At 49.8% G+C, this 23,277-nt stretch overlaps 2 protein-coding genes across 11 annotated transcripts in view; both read right to left on the bottom strand.

Moving 5' to 3' along the window:
- LOC116833757 (uncharacterized) overlaps window positions 1-23,277 on the bottom strand; it is a 660,803-nt gene that overhangs the window by 461,430 nt on the left and 176,096 nt on the right. The window lies entirely within an intron of this gene.
- Window positions 10,745-22,294, bottom strand: LOC116833746 (uncharacterized; the record flags this gene model as incomplete). Its single annotated transcript, XM_075070481.1, has 5 exons — window positions 10,745-12,026; window positions 12,399-12,512; window positions 17,894-18,020; window positions 19,057-19,142; window positions 22,075-22,294. Coding segments are annotated over 5 exons (1,458 nt in total), but the record flags the coding sequence as incomplete, so codon positions are not given.

Below are 23,277 nucleotides of genomic sequence, written 5' to 3'. Positions count from 1 at the left end.
GTCGTATGTGTATAGATAGTGTATATAGTTGTTGGAGGATCGGGGATTATCCCCTCTCCTCCACCCTGGTGCCGGGGCTAATGCCCAGGTCACCGAGTTTCAAACCGTGCTCAGCATGTCAAAAGCCGATGCCAATGGGGGATCCCCACGACTCCTGCCTTAAGTGCCCTGGGGAATCTCACCTCCCTGATAAGTGCCACATTTGTAAGCCCTTTAAGCCTAGGACAAAGAAGGAGCGGGACTTTCGTTTGAAGCAGCTCTTCATGAAAGCTGCACTTAGTCCAGCGCCCTCAGCACCGAGCGCTGAGCAAACTCCATCTGTCAGAAGCACTCCTTCAGCTCCAGAACGTGCCGGTACCGCGAAAGAGCCCCAGCACCGGTCCCCTCCGGCACCGATGACATCTCGGCACTGCTCCTTATCTCCACGGCCCAGGAAGCAGCATAAGACTCCTGCTGCCTCAGCACCATCCTTACCTCAGCTGGAGTAACTGCCCAAGCCGGATCGCCCAGCGAAGCCATGCGCCGCAGCACCGCTGGTTCCGGCACCCTTGATTCCAGTCCCGTAAGGGCCGTTGAGTCCGGTGCCCCAAAGCTCCCCGGTTCACGCTGTGGTTGAGCTCGGTCTCCCATCCACCCCGGAGACCTTCTCCACAGCAGATGAGCTTATTGCTCTGACGGAGACCGGACTACCTCAACACCCGGCATCATCGGTCTGGGTTATACATTCCATAGGCAAGGCTGCCTTCCTGAGGCTGCCCTCCGTGGGAGTCGCTGAGAGGCACCGATCCAGCTCTCGGTCCCACCAATGATCTCGGTCTCACCGCCGACCCCGGTCCCAGCGTTGCTCGCAGTCCCGGCACCGCCCTCCATCGCGGTACCGGTCGTACTCGCGGCACTGCTCAGCCTCCCATTCTCCTGCCCGGTACACCCGGTACCGATTCAGGTCCCAGCACCATTCCCAGCACCGTTCATCCTGTAGTCATTCTAGATGAAGGAAATCTAGATCCCGGTCGACCTCCTGGCACTGCTACGGTCATAGGTCCCGGTCTCGTTTACGGTACCAACAGAGCTCCCGGTACCACTCCCCGGGGCTGTCCCGTGACCGACCAGCTGAGGACACGGCACCCACTCAAGGTCTCTCAGCACCCCCTTGGCCTTCGAGACACACCTCGGTGTTGTTTCAGGCCAGTAGTGGCTATTACGTGCCAGATCATGACTCGGAGGCGCCCAGTCACACCTTTGCCGAGAGCCAAGGTCCTGAACACGGTCCCCACCAGTGGTCCTTCTGGACACCTTGGGTGTACCATCAAGCCCAAGGTGCTCCCGCAACTGCACCATGGTCTGCACCATCGGAACACCGTGTGCCCGAGGCAACTGTAAGCCATCCTCCCCCTATGGGCACGGATGATGCTCCCGTGCCACCGGCAGACACCCAGGCACCACCTATGCTTGACGCCACTCTTCAAGAGCAGGGGCCCCCACAGAACCCTCTCGTCCCTGGCCTTTCCTCCTCTTCCTCACCCGATGAGGCGGTGGCAGGCACATCCTCCTCTGGCCCTCCCCCAATTGACCTGAGGGCTCATCAAGACCTTCTGCGACGAGTGGTGCAGAATATGAATTTACAGGTGGAGGAGGTCCCTGAGACAGAGGATGCAGTGGTAGACAATTTATCGGCAGATACCCCAACAAGAGTGTCCCTGCCATTTATTCGCACTATCCAGGCTAATGCAGATACTATTTGGCAATCCCCAGCCTCTATTCCCCCCACAGCCAGGGGGTAAAGAGGAAGTACATGGTGCCTTCCAAGGGGTACAAATACCTGTATGTGCACCCTCATCCTTGCTCCCTAGTGGTGCAATCCATCAACAAGAGGGAACATCATGGCCAACAAGCTCCTGCTTCCAAGTCTAAGGAGGCTAGGCGCCTGGACTTGTTTGGCCGCAAAATATACTCTGCAAGGGCTTCCAGCTTAGGGTGGCAAACCAGCAAGCCCTCCTAAGTCGACACAACTACAATACGTGGACGTCCATGGGGAAGTTCACAGAGCTTGTTCCCCAAGAGTCCCACCAAGAATTTGCGGCCCTGTTGGAAGAGGGAAAGAAGGTAGCGAGAACCTCCCTCCAAGCTTCTTTGGATGCAGCGGACTCTGCGGCCAGGACTCTGGCTTCAGGAGCAGTGATGAGACGCATCTCCTGGCTCCAGGCGTCAGGCCTTCCACCTGAGCTGCAGCAGACTATACAGGACTTGCCCTTTGAAGGCCAGGGGCTCTTTTCTGAAAAAAATGATCCTAGGCTTTAAAGCCTAAAGGACAACAGTATAATTATGCACTCACTGGGGATGCACACCCCAGTGACGCAGGGCAAGCCCTTCCACCCCCAGCCTCAGCGGACTTACCCTCCCCCAGGCCACGACAGGACTTCGGGAGAAGACATGGCTGGGGGAATCACAGGAGGCAGTCTGGTCCCCAAGAGGGTCAGAATCAGGGCCCCCTTAAACCACCGGCGGGGCCCAAACAAAACTTTTGAAGGGGCGCCCGAGGATGGCACACCAGCCTTTTTCCCGGATCCTTCTCCACCCTTCAACAACCGCCTCTCCCATTTCTTCCCTGCGTGGTCCCGACTGACATCAGATCATTGGGTTCTGTGCACGGTGGAATTGGGATACCACCTTCAGTTTGTTTGCCCCCACCTTCCCACCCTCCCTCCTCGTCCCTTTTCAGGAACCCCTCTCATGAGCAATTCCTCTTACAAGAGGTTCAGATGCTCCTAACTATTGGAGCTATAGAAAAAGTACCGACAGACTTGAGGGGCAAGGGGATTACTTCCTAATCCCCAAGGCAAAGGGAGGTCTAATACTGATCCTAGACATGCGAGGGCTCAACAAATTCATGGTAAAGTTGAAGTTCCGCATGGTATCCCTGGGGACCATTATCCCGTCCTTGGATCCAGGAGACTGGTACGCTGCTCTTGATATGAAGGACACGTCACAATTTACCTACCACACAGATGGTACCTGCGCTTTGTGGTCAACTAACAGCATTTTCAATTTATGGTCCTTCCATTCGGCCTCTCTACAGCCCCACAAATTTTCACGAAATGTATGGCTGTAGTCGCGGCCTCCCTCTGTCGTTGTCAAGTACGTCTTCCCGTATCTTGATGATTGGCTCATTCAAGGGACCTCCGAGATGCAAGTGAGACATCATGTGGGCATCGTCAAGGATCTCTTCAGACAACTAGGCCTGATGATCAACATCGAGAAGTCCTCTCTGGTGCCCACACAGAGAATAGACTTCATTTGGGTGATCCTGGATTCTAATCTCGCCAGAGCCTGCTTACCACAGCCTCGGTTCCAGGCAATGGTAACAATTATTCAAGGCCTCCGAAGCTTCCCCACAGCATCGGTTCGCACTTGTCTTGGCCTCCTAGGCCACATGGCCACCTGCACCCTCATGAGCAAACATGCCAGACTACGCCTCTGTCCACTTCAAACTTGGCTCACCTCAGTATACCGGCCGGGCCGAGACAGCCTGGACATGATCCTCACTGTTCCCATGAACTCCTTAGGCTCTTTGATCTGGTGGCTGACCCCCGCCCTGGTCTGTGCTGGGATGCCATTCCACCCACCACAACCCTTGATGGCCCTAACCACAGATGCATCATCTCTGGGTTGGGGTGCCCACCTTGAGGGTCTCCGCACTCAAAGCCTTTGGTAGACTCAAGAACTAACCTTACACATCAATGTGCGGGAGCTGAGGGTGGTTCGTCTAGCATGCCAGGTGTTTCGAGAGCATCTCCAAGGCTGTTGTGTCTCAGTGTTCATGGACAGCACAACGGCCATGTTTTACATAAACAAGCAGGGCAGAGCTCGCTCCTTCCTCCTTTGTCAGGAAGCCATTCAGCTCTGGGAGTTTTGCATAGCCCACTCAATCGATCTGGTAGCATCTTTTCTCCCAGGAGTTCAGAACACTCTGGTGGATCACCTCAGCAGATCCTTCCTAGCTCACGTGTGGTCGATTCATCTGGACGTCATCCATTCTGTTTTCCGGAAGTGGGATTTCCTCACATAGACCTCTTTACCTCTCGCGAGAATCAGAAGTGCCATTGTTCTGCTCCTTCCAGGGTTGCTCCCCAGGCTCCCTCTCGGATGCATTCATGATACCGTGGAAAGACCATCTCCTCTATGCCTTCCCACCATTCCCACTGGTCCATAAGGTCCTTTTCAAGCTCCGCAGGGACAAGGCCCAGCTGATTCTGATTCTGATCCCAGCATGGCCGAGACAACACTGGCGCACCACGTCGTTCGACATGTCGGTGACCGACGCAATTCCCCTGCCCATGTGGCTGGATCTCATTACTCAAGACCACGGCAGGCTTCGGCACCCAGATCTGCAGTCCCTTCACCTCACAGCATGGATGCCTGCATGGTTAAGCCAGTCCAAACTACATTGCTCCTCCTCGGTCCAGCAGGAACTCCTGGATAGTAAGAAGCCTTCCACTAGGTTGACATACCTGGCCAAGTGGAAGCATTTCTCCTGATGGTGCGCTCAGCGTAATATTGTCCCCATGCAGGCACCAGTTCCTACTGTCCTGGAATATCTCTGGTCCCTGAAACAGCACGGCCTAGCAGTCTCATCCCTAAAGGTACACCAGGCGGCCAACTCTGCCTTCCATCCAGGGGAGAACGGGTGCTCTGTCTTTTCGGACCCCATGGTTTCCAGGTTCCTCAAGGGACTGGAGCGCTTGTACCCACAGATTTGACGTCCGTCCCCGACGTGGGACCTCAATGTGGTTTTATCCAGGATCATGGGTGCCCCCTGCTCGCTGCTGTACCTCTTCTGGAAGACAGCCTTTCTCATTGTCATTACATCGGCCAGGCGAGTGTCCGAGCTTCGGGCCCTCACAGTGGACCCCCCGTATACAGTGTTTCACAAGAACAAAGTACAGCTGCGACCACACCCTGCCTTCCTCCCTAAGGTGATGTCTGCCTTCCATATCAATCAAGACATCTTCCTCCTGGTCTTCTTCCTGAAACCACCTTCCTTGCAACGGGAGCAACAGTTGCATTCCCTGGATGTCCGTAGGGCTCTCGCCTTTTACATAGAAAGAACAGAGCTCTTTCGAAAGACACCCCAGCTCTTTGTAGTGGTGGCAGACTGGATGAAGGGCCTGCCGGTCTCCTCACAGCAAATTTCATCTTGGGTGACGTCTTGCATTCGTACCTGCTATGACTTGGCTCACATTCTGACTAGCCACCTCACTGCTCATTCTACTCAGGCTCAAGCTTCATCTGCCACTTTCCTGGCCCATGCACCCATCCAAGAGATATGTAGGGCAGCTACCTGGTCATCTGTACACATCTTCACGTCACACTACACATTGGGGCAACAGTCCAGAGATGACGTGGCATTTGGCTCAGCAGTGTTGCATTTTGCGACATCTCACTCCGATCCCGCCACCTAGGTAAGGCTTGGGAGTCACCTAATTGGAATCGATATAAGCAAACACTAGAAGAAGAAAAGACGGTTACTCACCTTTGTAACTGTTGTTCTTCGAGATGTGTTGCTCATATCCATTCCAAACCCACCCTCCTTCCCCTGTGTCGGAGTAGCCGGCAAGAAGGAACTGAAGGGCCAATGGGCCAGCAGGGGTAATATCCGGCGCCATAACGGCGCCACTCCAGGGAGCGACCCAGCCGGCCCACAGAGTGTTGCTATGGTAAAAATCTTCCTACGAATGTGCACGCAGCGCACACACACACCTAATTGGAATGGATATGAGCAACACATCTTGAAGAACAACAGTTACAAAGGTGAGTAACTGTCTTTTATTGCTAATGATGATTTTTGTAACTAATGTGTTGCTATTACCAAGAACTATAAGAATGTACAATGTGCCTAATCTTTTGGAAAATCCATTGATCATGTTGAAAGAAATACATGAAAACACACTTTATGTGAAAAGGCCTTGCCATATTGATGTTTCACAGTTAATGCCTATAAACAGTATTGGAACTTTTCACAGAGGAAAAGACATTCCAGACCTGATGTGCTGTATGAAAGGGGAAACTGAGGCACACTACCATATTGCTTTCATGGCTAACTGCCAAGATTCCTGGACTATGAACAACATTAATATCTACATTGGTTTGATGTTAATTGGGTTCCAAACATTGGCCAGAGCTTGTATGGATAAAGTAGCTGTTTTCTTTAGCTCTTGGCAAGATCACATGAAACATAGGAACCATACTGAAGAAGCTAACCAAGTTATACCTTGACGTGTAGAGCGATTCAATTATGTTATTGAATATGACTTTGATAACCATTTCTGTTATACACTGGTACGGCCTCTAGCCCAACACTAGCTGTAATGAGACAGACCCAAGGATGGAGAGCTCTTGGGATGCAGCTAGTGATGTTTGTGTCATCCCTTCCTGCATCAATTTTGCGTTGGGAGTGTGACGTTATTGATATATTCTGGGATGATATAGAACATGGTTGCAATCAAGGTCCTGTAGTGGCACCAAATCTTATGTAAAAGGGGGTCATATAAGGTGTCTAAGACCAGGTTGTGGATTGCTGGTTATGATTATAGTGTCTATATGTATGTATCATTTTGTAGTTGAATTTATGAGTATTGGCTCTATACTGTCTGTATTTCAAAGTTGTGCTGTGCTTCTGGGAAACATTCCAGACAAGTTGGTGTTAGCTCTGCCTAGCCTGCTTGATGACCCATTAAGGACCATCAGCTATATAATTGACCCATTGAGAGAAGGTAGCTACACCTTGTAACTCAGCAAAGTATGCAGGGACTTGTCCATGTGACTCCAGACTCCATTTTGCTGTAATTTTCCACAGTAAGGACAAAGAGGTTCATACACGTGGAATATACTACAAAAGGTTGATGTCTCATCTCCATCTTGTCTTCAGTCCTGCTTCTTACCTCTGGAGGGACTTTGCTACAAACTGAAGCTCTAAACAAAGGACTGATGACCCATCCCAGCAGGGGATGCACTCCAGAGACTTGATTTGAACTTGCAGTTTATTCCACAACTGCTACAAGCCTGAACTAAGAACTTTGCCATTACTGTATGTAATTGATTCCATTTAACCAATTCTAGCTCTCATCTCTACCTTTTTTCCTTTTATGAATAAACCTTTAGATTTTCGATTCTAAAGGATTGGCAACAGCGTGATTTGTAGGTAAGATCTGATGTGTATATTGCCTGGGTCTGGGGCTTGATTCTTTGGAATCGAGAGAAGAGTTTTCTTTTATTGGGGTGTTGGTTTTCATAACCAGTCATCCCCAGGACGAGTGGGACTGGTGGTGATACTGGGAGACTGGAGTGTCTAAGGAAATTGCTTGTGTGACTTGTGGTTAGCTAGTGGGGTGAAACCAAAGTCCTCTTTGTCTGGCTGGTTTGGTTTGCCTTAGAGGTGGAAAAACCCCAGCCTAGGGCTGTAACTGTCCTGTTTGAGCAATTGGTCCTGAACTGGCACTCTCAGTTGGGTCCTGCCAGAACCGAATTGTCACAGTCCTAGTGCTGGTTGAGCTCCCTTCTGTGTGCTGGGAGCCATCCTTCATTTTGTACAACAGTGAGTTGTGGGGCAGGGCTAGGGTGACCAGATCATGTCCCAGTTTTATAGGACAGTCCCGATTTTTGAGTCTTTTTCTTTTACAGGCTCCTGTTACCCCCCACCCTCTGTCCCGATTTTTCACACTTGCTGTCTGGTCATCCTAGGCAGGGCGGGGCAGAGGGGGAAAGAAGGGGGTGGAATGGGGAGGAGATGGAGCAGTGGGCAACAGGCATGGGATGGGGAACAGAAGAGGATGGGGAAGCGGGGGCAGGGGGAAAGAGGCAGTTTGGGAAGGAAGGGGCTGGGATGCGGAGGAGATGGAGTGGTGGGGAAGGGGCATGGGATGGGGAAGAGAGCAGGGGGGTTGAATGAGTCATGGGGGTTGAGGGGAGCCTGTTGGGGGGGCAGGGGTGTGGAGAGAGGTTGCGGCAGTCAGGGGAGAGGGAGCAGGGGCAATTGGATGGGTCGGGAGTTTGGGGTTCGGCTGTCTGGGCAGGGTTGTGGAGAGGGATTGGAGCAGGCAGGGAGCGGGGGTAGTTGGATAGGTTGGGAGTTTTGGGGGTCCTGTGAGGGGGCGGGGAGCGGTTGGATAGGTGTGGGAGTCCCGGGGGTCTGTCTAGGGGCAGGAGTCTGGATAAGGGTTGGGGCAGTCAGGGGACAGGTATGGGGTAGGTTCCTAGGGGGGCAGTTAGGGTGGGGGGATCTTCGGAGGGGGCAGTCAGGGGACAAGGAGCAGGGAAGCTTAGAGGGGGCAGGGTCTCAGGAGGGAGCACTCAGGGGACAAGGAGCAGAAGGGGTTGGAGATTCTGAGGGGGGCAGTCAGGGGGTAGGAAGTGGGAGAAGGTGGATCAGGGCGGGTCTCCCTGGTTGCACACCCTAATGAAATGTGCTGCGCACACCTATTGAACCGTGGTAAGCAGGGGAGTGGTGTGGAGGGTCCCTGGGGACACAGAGAAGCTGAAGTCCCTCAGGATTAGGGGAACTAGGCAATGCGGAGTGACAGGGTTCACACGCCGCACAGATGGAGCTGGGGGAATCAGCATCTACTGGGGCTGAGGGCTGGGATCGGGCTGCATGGGCAGTAGAATCGAAGGCAGGCTGGGACCGAGGAACCCAGGGGACATTTCAATACTTAACACCACAAAACAGAGAAATGCTCCTGAGTCTCTCCCAGGGAATTAACATTTTTGTGTAGAAAGCTAAAGGTTGTAACAGAAAGGAGTGAAACCAAATGCCCACACGATGGCGCCAAAAGCCTAGGAACGAAAAGCTCCAGGATTTCTTTGTGTGCCTGGGCTCCGGAAAGGGATTTGGTTCCACTCATCGTATTGCTGTGGCTGGTAACATCCCAGGAATGAGCCAGGTCAATGACTGTGATGCTTGGTGTGAGGCGGCTTTAATCTGATTCCAACAGAATAATGATTTCACACTTGAGTTACTAGCGGCAGCTTCCCAAGGGCAGTTCCAACTGGTTCCTCCCAGATATGGGTGATTGGGGAACAGGGAATCTCTCTGCCTCCCATGGTCAGTTCTCCAAGCTTTCTCCCTGTCTCCCCCACACTATCACATGTCCTCACTAGTAATGAACTAATGGATATAAACTGGCCATGAACAAGCTTAACCTTGAAATTAGGTGAAGGTTTCTAACCACCAGAGGAGTGAAGTTCTGGAACAGACTCCCAAGGGGAGCAGTGGAGGCAAAAACCCGAACTGGCTTCAAGACTGAGCTTGATAAGTTTATGGATTGGGTGATATGAATGGACTGCCTGTAACGGCATGGGGCCAATCTGAGACTGCTATCAGCAAATATCTCCAGCAGCTGGAGATGGGACAATAGGTGGGGAGGGCTTGGAGTTACTGCAGAGAATTCTTTCCCACATGTCTGCCTGGTGCGTCTTGTCCACATGCTCAGAGTCTAGCTGATCACCGTATTTAGGGTTAGGAAGGAGTTTTCCCCAAGGGGAGATTAGCAGAGAGCCTGAGGGGGTTTTACCTTCCTCTGCAGCATGGGGCAGGGTTCACTTGCAGGTTTAAACTAGTGTAAATGGTGGATTCTCTGTAAACTTGACAGCTTTAATCCATGATTTTAAGATGTCAGTAACTCAAGCAGAGGTTAGGGGTCTACTATAGGAGTGGGTGAGTGGGGTCTTTTGGCCTGTAAAGTGCAGATCGGACAGATGATCACGATGGGGTCCCTTCTGCCCTTAAAGGCTCTGAGTCAAAACAGAGAGCGAAGTAAAGAAAACATTTAAAAAAATAAACCAAACATTGTAATACCAGGATGATTCCAACAGCTGACTGTATAGTCCCACCTCCCTCTTCCTCCACTGGGTGTTGAATGCCTTGCTGGGATGTCAGACATTAACTTTCCCATTCCACTGATAAACTGATACAACAGGACAGAAATTAAACTAATTCCTCACCAAGAAAGGGCACATCCGTGCATTAGCCAGGAATCAAACCCAGGTCAACTGTTTGGAAGGCAGTTATGCTCACCCCTGTACCACCACTACATCTGGGAGGAGTGTTTCTCCCAGGTGCCACTTATGCCAAAGGACTCGACCCCACAGAGCTCAGGAACTGGCCAGACAGGCTGGCAGCAGCCTGTGAGCAGAGACAAGTTCCTAGAGTAACTGATAGATGGGGACATACAGGGCCAGCTCCAGGCACCAGTGAAGGAAGCAGGTGCTTGGGGCAGCCAATGGAAAGGGGCAACATATCTGGGTCTTCAGTGGTAGGTCCCTCTCTTCCCCTCTGAGCTGCCACCGAAGAGGAAGAGAAGGACCGAAGGACTTGCCGCCCAACTACCCCCGAAGAATGAAGCAGCACATTTTAGCTGCCGCTGAAGTGCTGCCAATCATCATTTTTTTTTTCCTCCCGGTTCGCTACTTGGAGCGGCAAAAAAGCTGGAGCCAGCCCTGCGGACATGGGCTCTATATCCCAGCCTGTGGTAGCTCCAACCCCATCTCTATCCCAGAGAAGGGAAATGAAAAACGCTGACCGGAATGACAAATTTTACCCTGTCATCAGATGCCACTGGTGGGGTGCTCTGCTCGTTCTATGTTGATAACAGTCGGCTATGTGTGTGTGTCCCCTCTGTGTGCTACCCCGCCTCTGCAGATCGCTGGCACATCAGACCCAGAGACAACCCCCAATGACCACAGACTCTGGTAAGGTATGAAGGCACGTGGCCAGGTTTATTGTCAAATGAAGCACAGTACTAGTTCCCCAGATTCTACAGGACATACTACGAATATGTGCCCCCTGATAATGGACCAACTCAGTCAGTGGTAGGACTCTCCACTGCCCTCTAGGCCAGAAAAAGACACTGCCCCAGGGGTGCATTCTTATACACATCACTCCTGACATATTGAGCTGCAGCCCCCTACGTAGTGAGGTACAACCCTTCTATGCAGTAAGGTGCTGCCTCTCACCTTGTACATGTTGGTCTGAACAAAACAACTGTATCCATCATATTACCCTTTTGCCCCTGTCCTTGTTATCTGTGTGGAATGTGCAAGAATCGGAGTGTTCTGGTATCTCTAGCACGTGTAGGGCTTCTCTCCTGTGTGGGTTCTATAATGTGAGATAAGGTGTGAGTGCTGACTAAAGCTTTTCCCACACACAGAGCACATGTAGGGCGTCTCTCCTGTGTGGATTCTCTCATGTGTGACAAGGTTTGAGCGATCCTTGAAGCTTTTCCCACACTCAGAGCACATGTAGGGCTTCTCTCCTGTGTGGGTTCTCTGATGTGTGATAAGGTCAGAACGCTGACAAAAGCTTTTCCCGCACTCGGAGCATCCATAAGGTTTCTCACCTGTGTGGATTCTCCGATGTCTGCTCAGGGCAGAGCTCTGATTAAAGCTTTTCCCACACTCATAGCACATGTAGGGAGCCTCTCCTGTGTGGATTCGCTGATGTGAGTTGAGGCTTGAACTATCAATGAAGCTTTTCCCACACACAGAGCACGTGTAGGGCGTCTCTCCTGTGTGGACTCTCTCATGTATGATAAGGTGTGAGCTCTTTTTAAAGCTTTTCCCGCACTGAGAGCACATGTAGGGCTTCTCTCCTGTGTGGATTCTCTCATGCGTGACAAGGTTTGAACGCTGACCAAAGCTTTTCCCGCACTCAGAGCACATGTAGGGCTTCTCTCCCGTGTGGGTTCTCCAATGTATGAGATAGTGCGAGCTCCAACTGAAGCTTTTCCCACACTCATGGCATGTGTAGCGTCTCCCTTCCAAGTTTATTCTGTCGTGGGTTATAAGGTCTGAGTGGCTACTGAAGTTTTCCTCTGGGATCTGATGAGTCTCACAGGCTTTTGCTTTTTCTTGGAGTGCACAACTCTCGGAAACATTTCCTTTGGATCTTCCTGATAACGTTCCATGTGCTTCTACCTGCTCAGCATCTTCCTGCTGGGGTTTCTCCTCCTCATTCTCACTCACCATCCCATCACCTGAATGGGAGAGACAGGTCACTCTTTGTACCAGAAAGAAAGGAAATCTCAGAGAGGGGAATGGAAAAAGGGATGAACAAACCAAAATGTGTGTTGGAGAGATGAAACCCCAAACCCTTCCCCAGAGGAGAGAGGAAGGGATCAGTTTTGGTCCGCTCTCACCAGAACACTCGGGAAAGCGAGATCAGGGAGGGACCTGCTGCCAGTTGTCACTCATGGCTTCCCTCTTACCCTGACTGACATCTGACATAATGATCCCATTCTGCAGGTTAACAATCCTGAACTTGGAGATCTCACAGGGTCTTTGTAGGGCATCCCAAATGTTTCCTGCATTCCTAAACAGTTGTTGAGTTGGTTTACCCAATTCCTCACCTGTGAAGGCAGCTCTCAGGAGCACTTCTTTCTCAGAGGCCTGGAGGTCCGGGACCCACGGCTCTTCCCCTCGTTCCAGCTGCGAGATCACATCAGGTTTGGAAACTGGAAACCCTACTCCAGGCAAAGAAAACAAGGGATGTCAGTGGAATTTGTGGGATACTTGTAACAAAGAATATTCCATAGTTTTAACCCCAGCTCATTTTTAAGCAGTAACATCCCAAGGCCAGCTTCCTTGGCTCAAAGTGGCAGGAGAGTTATTATTACTCTAAATTATATTCATTACCTTAATGCCTGAGGACCAACTAACAGCGAGTCCCCATTGTGGTAGGCAAATAGTAGATGGCCCATTCCCTGAAGAATTTACAATCTAAATAAACAAGACAGACACAGAATGCAGGAAGGGGTAGAACCCACTGTTAGAATAGAGATATTCAGGTCTGCCTGTAAAGCCTGTACTTTAAGAATTTAGGTGTATTTTTATCACTTAGCTAGTTATAGGAGTATAAAAACAAAGAATCAAAATCACAGTCCGCCTCTGTATGGGCCTTCTCACACTAGGATAGTCTGAGGCCTTGTTCTTTGGCTAAGCAGCAGCGGCAGTCATAAGCTGGGAAGCACAGCGTCACAGCCTTACATCCCAAACCAGTCACATTGAAATAAGGTGCTATTGGGCTATTAGGAAGACAATCCTGTCTGGATAATGCCCATCACCACCAGATAAAGAAACAGATCTTAAGATGGTAAAGAAAACTTAGTTTGATAGCAGCCTATCTGGCAAGAAATCCCTTATCAATGGTTGTGGTTGTGAAACCCTCATTTTTGTATTGTTTTATCTTTATGGCCACCACTTTTACCTTGTTAATTGGTCTCATTCTCTAATTGTTTCTGTCTGCTGTATAATTAATGTTGCTAGGTAAGTAAATCATGTAGTGCGATATAATTGGTTAGAGAATTATGTTACAATATGTTAGAATTGGTTAGTTAAATTTCAGTACCATGATTGGTTAAGGTATAGCTGAGAATATTACTGTATAAATGGGATCAAACAGGAGGGGGAAAGAAATTGGAATCATGTTTCTTAAGGGGGGGAACAAGAACAGGGAATGGGGAGACAGCCAAGGCTCTGTGGCATCAGAGCGGGGAAGGGGACACAGGGTAAACGCTCTGTGGTGTCAGAGCTGGGAACAGAACACTGGGGAACAGACTCTATCAGCGTATAGAGATAACTGGTGTAAGGGCTTCGGAATATGCCTGCTCAGAAACTAACCCCAATAAACATTGCATTCTCTGCGCTTCGGACATCTGGTCTTTTGCTGCTTCCTGTCTGCATGACAAGAACCAGGGAAGTGGGAGGGTGAAGGGAAAGCCCTTTAACAAATCTGACATGACCTGATAACCAAGAGGTAAGCCTTTAAGGAAGGTTTTAATACACGTTGGAATTGAACGGGGATTCCCGCGAGGACTGATGAGGGGATGATGGTAAATACACATTTAGGTCCTTGTCTTGTTTTATATCTTTTCCCCAGAAGGCACGCTGTCATGGATCCATAGGACCTGTACAATGCCCTGGCTTTTAAACAGTCCTTGGGAGGTGCCTCTTGAGTGCACTAGACCCTCAAGGGGTTCCACTCTTCCACAAGGACAGGCCATGTAGCTTCAGCACCTGAGACTGAGCCTCTGGCTTCAAAACTACTATTTCAACCTGTTCAGGTCCAGCTGAATGACACTCCTGTTCAGAGACTGTTCCTCAGTCAATGCACAGAGGAAATTTTTGCTGTGACACTGGGAAGACTTTTAAACATAGCAGGGTTTATTAGTCAACTGAAACACAGCACTGGAAAGTCCTTAGATTAGCACAGGGAAGCAAAAAAGACAATATAGTCCATACTGGCCAATGCCCTTGAGCCATGCTGCTGTAGAAAATGCTTCGGTTTCCTTTCCCCGTGCCTGTCCATTAGTCTTCACTCCAGTAGAGCTCCCTCTGTCTGCGAGCCCAGTTCTTCCTGCTCCTATAAACATAATGAGTCCATGTATGCTTCACTCAGCCAAGCGGAGATCCTTCCATGGACAGGTGAGAATTATTCCCTTGTCTCTGTTGGGTATTCCATTGATGTAGGTTGGTCCCAGACAGTCCTTAATGACCCATTCATATCACCCCATGACAGATACATGACAAAACACCTCATGTCTCCTGCTCTTTATAATCATAGTAATATCAATCACAGAGGGAAACTGAGGTGTGTTTTGGCATCATACAAGTATCACCAAAATTCCTGCCTCTATCACTCACACACACACACACACACACACAGCTTACAGCCCTTAGAGAGAAAGCAAAGCACAGGAGCTGGATGTTAGTCCAATGAACACAGTGGAGGACAAGCTGCAATCCTCAAACCCTAGTCAAAAAGAAGAGACATGTGGGTCCCTACCCATAGAGAGGGGCTGGGTAGAGGCCTGATGTCAGAGAGGCCATTCCTTGAGCAGACCGTGGAGGCAGGTCAAAGGCTTAGCTACCCCAAAACTGTGACATCCCAAAAGCACATTTTGGGGAATTAGGAAATCTAGTGACTCAGGTGTAATGGGAGGGAGAATTAACTCCCAAGCCTTCTCCACATGCTGGGGGAGTTTAAACACTAAAATTCAGGAGCAACAGCCTCTAATTTTTCCAGAAAAGGAGAAGGTAAGAAACAAGAACTGGGCCACACAACCTCAGAAGGGACAGGCTCGAAGATCCAAGGAGCCTGGAAGGAAGACAGCTTGTGGCTGCTGCAGATGGGAAGAGGGGGGACAAGACTCTCTCCAAACTCTCACTCGTGTTGACCCTGATCTGATTTTATGATCTATGACCAAGTCTCCTGTCTTCTGGGCAATTTTATACTCGCTAGAGGTAAAATGTCGTTATCGGAGTATTGCTTATTAGCCTGGAACATGCGTGGAGGGGCAAGGAGGTGAACATAAATAAATGGGTTATTAAGGGCAGAGGCTACACTACAGCTGGGATCAAAATTCTGAGATCGATCCACCGGTGGTCGATGTAGCGGGTCTATTAAAGACCCACCAAATTGACTGCAGATAGCTCTCCAGTCGACCCCTGTACTCTACCCTGACAAGAAGAGTAAGTTAAGCAGACCCTGTGGTAACTCGATCTAAGGTACATCGACTCTAGCTGTGTTATTCACGTAGCTGGAGTTGCGCAGTGTACGTTTAATTACCACGGTAGTGTAGACATAGCCTAAGCTTGCTACAGTTCAGGGCCTTATATTAGGTGGAGGCTTTGCGGGAGCAGTTATGCTGAGGTGTGGGATTTACGTGAACAGGCCTAAGGAGACAATCCCAGTTCAGATATTTTGCACCCTCATTTTCAGAGACTAATGAGGAACCACAAACAGTTGTAATGTGCCACAGGATTCTGAAAGAAGGAAGTCTGCGGTGGGCTCTAGCAATTAGGTTGCTATGAAATATCTCAGCAGTTGGATGCACTTATTAAATAAATAAATAAATAATATAAATCATGAGTATTAACGCTTGATGGTTAATTATGGACTTCCCAGAGGCCACATATGTTTTGGGGCACCTATTGACATTATTATAATCAGAGTAAACGAGCAGATATGGTATATCGCCATCCTATTATCATAAGGAAGTGGAGAAAATACCTCTCCTAGTGACCATTTTTCCATTTTGTCAGATCCCCGAGACAGTATAAACTGAAGCAAGGCCCCCCTTCTGATGGGTTCCCTTGCCCCTCGATCTTTGTTTCCAATGGTGTCCATAACTTGTAAGTACTCACAGTGCAAGACCCTGTTTATATACTTATCTTACTCTAATTGTTATATATATTGATTTTTGCTGAGGATTTCAATTATAACTGTCTGTATTAAAATCAAGTTTCTGTGTGTTTCATCTCCTCATAGACTTTAAGGTCAGAAGGGACCATTATGATCATCTAGTCTAATCTCCTGCACAGCGCAGCCCACACAATCTCACCCATCCACTCCTGCAGCAAACCCTTAGCCTATGTCTGAGTTATTGAAGTCCTCAAATTGTAGTTTGAAGACCTCAAGCTGCAGAGAATCCTCCAGCAAGTGACCCATGCCCCATGCTGCAGAGGAAGGCGAAAAACCTCCAGGGCCTCTGCCAATCTGCCCTGGAGGAAAATTCCTTCCCAACCCCAAATATGGCAATCAGCTAAACCCTGAGCATGTGGGCAAGACTCACCAGCCAGCACCCAGGAAAGAATTCTCTGCAGTAACTCAGATCCCATCCCATCCAACATCCCATCACAGACCATTGAGCAGACTTATCTGCTGATAATCCAAGATCAATTGCCAAAATTAAACTATCCTATCATACCATCCCTTCCATAAACTTATCAAGCTTAGTCTTAAAGCCACATATGTCTTTTGCCCCCACTACTCCACTTGGAAGGCTGTTCCAGAACTTTACTCCTCCATTAACTTCAAGCTGTACCCCAATAGGGAGGTGTAAAAATTGCACAGGCTACACTACCACCCTGTGATATTATGAACAAAGTCCCCATTTGTGCCTCGGTAGGGGCCCTGCTGTGGGAGGGAGGAATGCAGCAAGGACTCAGGATCACTGGCCAGGGTCGGTGTGCCTAGAGATGGGGAGGTTATATGGGGAGGGGAGTAATGAGTGAGAGAGGTAGGTAAAGAGTTAAAATAATATTTGGGGGAGGAAATGTATAATGAAGTGAAATTGAACAGAAATAAAACTGGAGTGGAGGCTCTAAAGCAACAAGGCTTAGGTAGGGATTCAGGGTTAAAGGTCTGGGATCCCCCATAGCTCTAGATCCCCAAACCTCTCCTCCCTCCCGTTGACCCACCCAGACCACTTCCTGGTTGCCCTTCCTCCACACTCCTCTCCTCTTCTTCCCATTACTCTCAGCCCGCACCACCTCCCAGCACCTTGGGAGCTCCTTGTGTTCCCTCCTTGTCTCTCCCATCATCATCCCTCCCTGCTGCTTCTTAGCTCTAATCCTGCATACACCCTCCCCATGTCCTGCCACCCCAGAATTATCTACTCCCCACTTCTCCTCCCCTCCCACAGCTCTGTTCTCCCTTCACCGTGGGGTCCTGAATGGCAACATTATACACTCTCCTATCAAAAGACGAACTCATCTGACTGTCACGCAAGCCATGCATGAGTCATACACCTATTTACTCAATTTAGAATTCTACAGGCAGCATATTTTGCTCTTACAATGAGGAAAAGGCAGGAAAGCTACAGTTATTAATGTAGTTATTAATGTAGCCAATAAGGATACATTCAATGCAATTTTAAAATGACTGGCGGCACCAAAAAGGCACGTGTCCAAAAATAATACTAGTGGGTGCGAGATAAGGCAAAAAAGGGGGGCAAGGAAACTTGTCAAAACTTGTATGACAAACAAAGGTATAAAGTTATTACTACTCAGGTTCTTCAGAGACCCCACAGCTTCTAATAACCCAGGGGACAGGACTCCTTACCCAGCAAGACCACCGTCTCATAGTTCTCCTGCATGACATCCCTGTAGAGGGCTCTCTGAGTGGGGTCCAACAGAACACCCTCTTCTCTGGTGAAATGCACAGCCACCTCCTCGAAGGTCACCAGTCCCTGAAAGAGGAAGAGTCCAACACTCAGTACCTGCTGCCCCCGTCACAACCCCACAGTTCGCGGAACAGCAGCACCAGGTAAATGGAAGCTCCGAGAGGCACATGTTAACAGAGTCCCATCCCACCTTGCTTAGAGCAGCCAGGAGGCATCAAAGGGTAGAGAGAGAAACTGTGTGTCTCCCAGCTGGCAGACAGAGGCAGGGTCATCACATTTATCACATACCTACTAGCCAGAGCTTGATATAGGAGATGAGGCTGGCTCTGGACCCTTTTTTCTATCACTTATAATCTATTTTTCTGTTGTTAATTAACTTATTTTATGCTTTATCTTAATCAGTGTATTTTGAGTGAAGCGTCTGGGGAAAAGCTCAGCTTGGTTAGCACATCTTTATATGTGCATATCTTCCCCATATCAAGGGAAAGGCGAACTACATTAATGGGCTTACATTATACAGATCCCTGTGCACCTACAAGATGGTATCATTTTGGATTTCTACTACAGCAGATGTGCAAGATTGGGGAGCTGGGAAATTGGCTGAGGTCTTCTATCTGTCCTTGAGTGAAGGGGGCCATTTAGGGATCAGGGCAAAAATCTGTCTGGGGATTGGTCCTGCTTTGAGCAGGTGGTTGGACTAGATACATCCCGAGGTCCCTTCCAACCCTGATATTCTACAATTCTAGGTAAAGCACTCAGGTCGCTTAGCTGAGTGTATGGCACCACCTGCTGTTGTGTGGGTGATAACAGGGCCTGGAGAGGCTGGCTGAATCTCCAGCAAAGCAGTGTGAGAAGGGCCAGCCCAGCCTGAGGGTTAGAGGGAACAGTAGCTCCCAGAAGCCCCTCACACTGCACCCAGGGTGACAATCCATCACACCCTAGATTACACAAGTCTCTGATTTGTCACATCCTGTCCCCTCCCTTTCCCCACCTTAGATAGTTCCTGCCTCCCACCACCTCAAGCAGCTCCCACCCTCCTATGCATTTACTACTCCTCTCCCTCCAAGCAGAACCCACCAGCAGCTTCCTGATAATCCCTTACCTGGGCCAGCTCCATTGATGCCATTTCCTTTCCCCTGGGAGGAGGGGATGATCTGGAGCCAAACGTCCAAGTTATTCTGTAGCCTGCTGAGGTGAAAAGGGCAAGGTGTGAGAATTCAGACAGGGTTTTTGTCCATTCCACAAACCAATTTCCCCCAGGATTTTCCCCTGCTAATGGACATTCTAGGTTCTGTCACACTGTGAAGCACAGAGTGACCTTAATCCAGTACAGGCCTAGCCCCCTCCCACCAGGGTGTAACCCTCTGAGACATCGTGAAACCCTCCCAGTAACAGTCTCTCTGTTACATTATCAAGTTTGCGGAGGAAACCAAGCTGGGAGGAGTTACAAGTGCTTTGGAGGATAGAATTAAAATTGAAAATGCTCTGGACAAACTGGAGAAATGGTCTGAAGTAAATAGGATAAAATTCAATAAGGACGAATCCAAAGTACTTCACTTGTGAAGGAACAATCAGTTCCACATATATGAGAAATGACTGCCTAGGAAGGAGAACTGTGAAAAGGGATCTGGAGGTCACAGTGGATTACGAGCTAAATATGAGTCAACAGAGTTACACTGTTGCAAAAAAAAGCAAGTATCATTCTGGGATGTATTAGCCGGAGTATTGTAAGCAAGACACAAGGAGTAATTCTTCCTCTCTACTCCACGCTGATTAGGCTTCAACTGGAGCAGTGTGTCCAGTTCTGGGCACCACATTTCAGGAAAGATGTGGACAAATTGGAGGAAGTCCAGAGAAGAACAACAAAAATGATGAAAGGTCTAGAAAACATGACCTCTGAGGGAAGAATGAAAGAAATGGGTTTGTTTAGTCTGGAGAAGAGAAGACTGAGAGGGGACATGATCACTTTCAAGCAGATAAAAGGATGTTACAAGGAGGAGGGAGAAAAATTGTTCTTCTTAACCTCTGAGGACAGGACAAGAAGCAATGGGCTTAAATTGAAGAAAGGTCGGACATTAGGAAAATATTCCTAACTATCAGGGTGATTAAGCACTTGAATAAATTGTCCAGGGAGGTTGGAATCTCCATCATTGGGGATTTAAGAGCAGGCTGGACAAACACCTCTCAAACTTCTGTACTGGTGACCCCTTTCAAATAGCAAGCCTCTGAGTGCGACCCCCCTTCACCCCCTTAAATATATAAAAGAGTGTTTTTAATTTGTAACATCATTATAAATGCTGGATGCAAAGCACGGTTTGGAGGCTGACAGCTCGCGACACCCCATGTAATAACCTCGTGACTCCCTGCCTGATCCCAACTCCCAGTTTGAGAACCCCTGGTCTAGATAATACTTCGTCCTGCCTCGAGTACAGGGGACTGGACTAGATGACCTCTCGAGGTCCGTTCCAGTTCTACGAGGTCAATCTAGCTCAGTGGCCAATGCCAGGTGCTTCAGAGGCAATGAACACAACAGGTCATCATCAAGTGATCCATCCCTTGTCACCCATTCCCATGGCAAACAGTCCCATTTCCTCCTGACAACATGCACAGCTCAGTGCAGAAACAATACAGACTGGAAGCTCAAGGTACACATGCACCTCTCTCCTTTCATCGCACACGTGGGGGACTCAGACCCAGATCTTTTCATATCACAATCACATCTCTACCAAGTTGGTCCAACTAACGCCTCTACCTTTCAGTGCAGCTGGAGTGCTGGCAGAGAACACCCAGTGGCTGTTGCCAGGTTGAGGGGGCAGAGTTAAGGTTGCATTGACATGCACATTAGCTCTGTATTTCCTAGGTTTTGGAGGTTTGACTTTTGCTGAACGTGACACTCTGTGAGGGCCCAACATACTGCTGGGCAACCTTTCCCTCTGCATGAATGAAAGTGTCAGGGACTAGATGAATGTTCAGTAAATACCCAGAAAGTGATGGCTCCCCATCCCTACCTGCCATTCACAGAGGCAGCAAAGCCCTGGGCAAGACAACTTTCAGAGGCAAAGAGAAGGGGATAGAGCTTAGAGTTTCTCTGCCAGTCAGGCAGGAAGGGGTTGCAGTGAGGGAAGATGGGCAACGGATAGTTGGAGGGGTGAAGAGATTTGGGGGTATGCTGGCAGAGAGAAGCAGCCGGAACTGGGCAGAATTAAGGTTCCTACAGGATACAGGCATTCGCCATAGGGCTACAAATAAGGCATTTTACTGTATAAAGTACCAGATTAGATTATACCGATCTGTAAAGACACATGAGATCTTTCCCTCAGGGTATCACCTTCACTGGGTTGTTCCTTTTATTGGTAATTCCCAGAAGTCAATAGATAAATAACGTTCTATCATTTATGACAAGGCCATTTCAGATTTCTGGGGACTGTCTATAATTTTGCACTAGGGGCCAGGTCCTTGGGGAAACGGAGCCTTGGTTTCATTTTAACTTGTGCATGCTCAGCAGCTTCTAGAATTTGGTTCAAAGTATTTCCATGTTTCCCTGGCCTGTTCTTAAAAGTGCTGCTATAGAAAGTGGGGAGGGGCAGGAACTCATTGCAGGATCAGTAGCTGAGTCCCATAGATATTTATAGCTCATCGGAAAAAGGACGGGGATTGGTGGGTGTCTGGGGATTTAATAATAAACACACAAATATCATTGTTCTTAGTGAATTTTCATCTTCTAATTCCCATAATCCACTAAGTACCACTGGCTGCAAGGGGGAGTCTGGGGAGGGAGCACTAGTAACCTCCTGTGGCCAGTGTGGAACCTAAGGAACAAGGATATTTCAGTGTCTGGGCCAAAGTCACCCACTTCACTGGATAAATCCCTGGTTGCTGGAGTCTCTTTCCCTGGAAATTTTTAAGAACAGGTAGGAGAGAGATAATCTACATATACTGGGTCCTGCCTCTGCAGGGAGAGCTGGACTTGATGACAGCTTGAGGTCCTGAGCAGACCTGCATTTCTTGGATGCTAGGCAATATATACCTAAGAAAACAAAACATACAGAAAAATTCCAACCACAACATAACGTCAGGCAATTCAGGAAAAAAAACCAACTCCTCCCCCCAAAACACTTACACTCCACAGCACATGTCCAGTTGTTGATCGGAGATAAAATCTGACTGCATTTCCAATCAGTAATTGATAAATGAACAGCGAGAAAAGAGGCAACATTTGCAATAAATATACAGTCACGCTGAAGAACTGGAGAAAAGGGGTAAATCTGAGATGTGGTTGGTGTTTTATCATTACAGAGACAGGGCCTGGCACTCAGGGCCCATTCAAGTAGCAACAGACAAAGAGAGAATGTGGTGGGGGGGGGAGGTAGGATATTTTACATCCATCTTTGAGAGTTGTGGGGAAAACGGGTCACAAACTCCACATCTGATAACCGGGGAGAAAAACTCCCAGAGCGGGGCGGGGGGTTTCTGTGGCTATGAAATGAGGGGAGGGGGAGGGGCAGTTTGAAGGGATTTTATGTGACTGTCCAACACACACAGACAGTGACGGTCCCCCCCCCACGGGCCGCAGGGAGCCCGGGGCGGCAGTCTGAAGGGGGCCAGGGGGAGGGGGAAGGTCCCTGGAGCAGGGAAGCGGGTAGGAGTAGGGGATGGGCAGGTGCGAGACGCAGACTCTCACACACACTCTTCCCCGGGGGTTTCCCTCCCCCCCATCGCTACGGAGGCCGCACCGAGACCCCCCACCCCAGCTTCCGCCCTGGCCCTGCTGGCCGACCCCCCCACTCCGTTCTTACCGGCTCTGCAGCGAGCCCGGTCGTCCCCCAGCAGCGGCCGGAAGTGACGTAACCGGCAGGGGGCGGGTAGAGGAGATACGTGACGATTGTGGCCGTTAGGGCCGTTGGAATGCGGGGCGCGTGGGGCTGTGACGCAGTGCTGCCCCCCCCGATGGGAGCGGGGTTACCCACAGCCCCGCCCCTAATCCCCTCCCCCTGCTCCGAGCCCCTCCTGCCGCTCCCGGCCTCCCCCCCCCACCCCCGGCAGGAGCGTGTCCGTCCCACGCGTGTCCCCTCCCCACGCGGGGCTTGCCTCTCCCACGGGGCTTGGGCTGGGGGCGGGGCCTGTCATTAGCCCCGCTCTTCCGGGGGGAGAGGGGCAGCCCCCGGGCCGGAGCTTGCGGGGAAGAGCTCAGAGCCCCCAAGGGATGGGGGGTGGGCGGAGAGACATAGGACCAGGAAAGGGGGGAAATGCAGGGAGAGGGGCCGGGGGAGATGGGAGTGATGGGACCGGGGGTGGGGAAGGGGGAGATGGGGGGAGAAGAGAC

This window comes from Chelonoidis abingdonii, chromosome 1 (genome assembly GCF_003597395.2).
Source record: "Chelonoidis abingdonii isolate Lonesome George chromosome 1, CheloAbing_2.0, whole genome shotgun sequence".
NCBI lineage: Eukaryota > Metazoa > Chordata > Testudines > Testudinidae > Chelonoidis > Chelonoidis abingdonii.
This window is presented reverse-complemented; position numbering and strand designations above follow the sequence as displayed.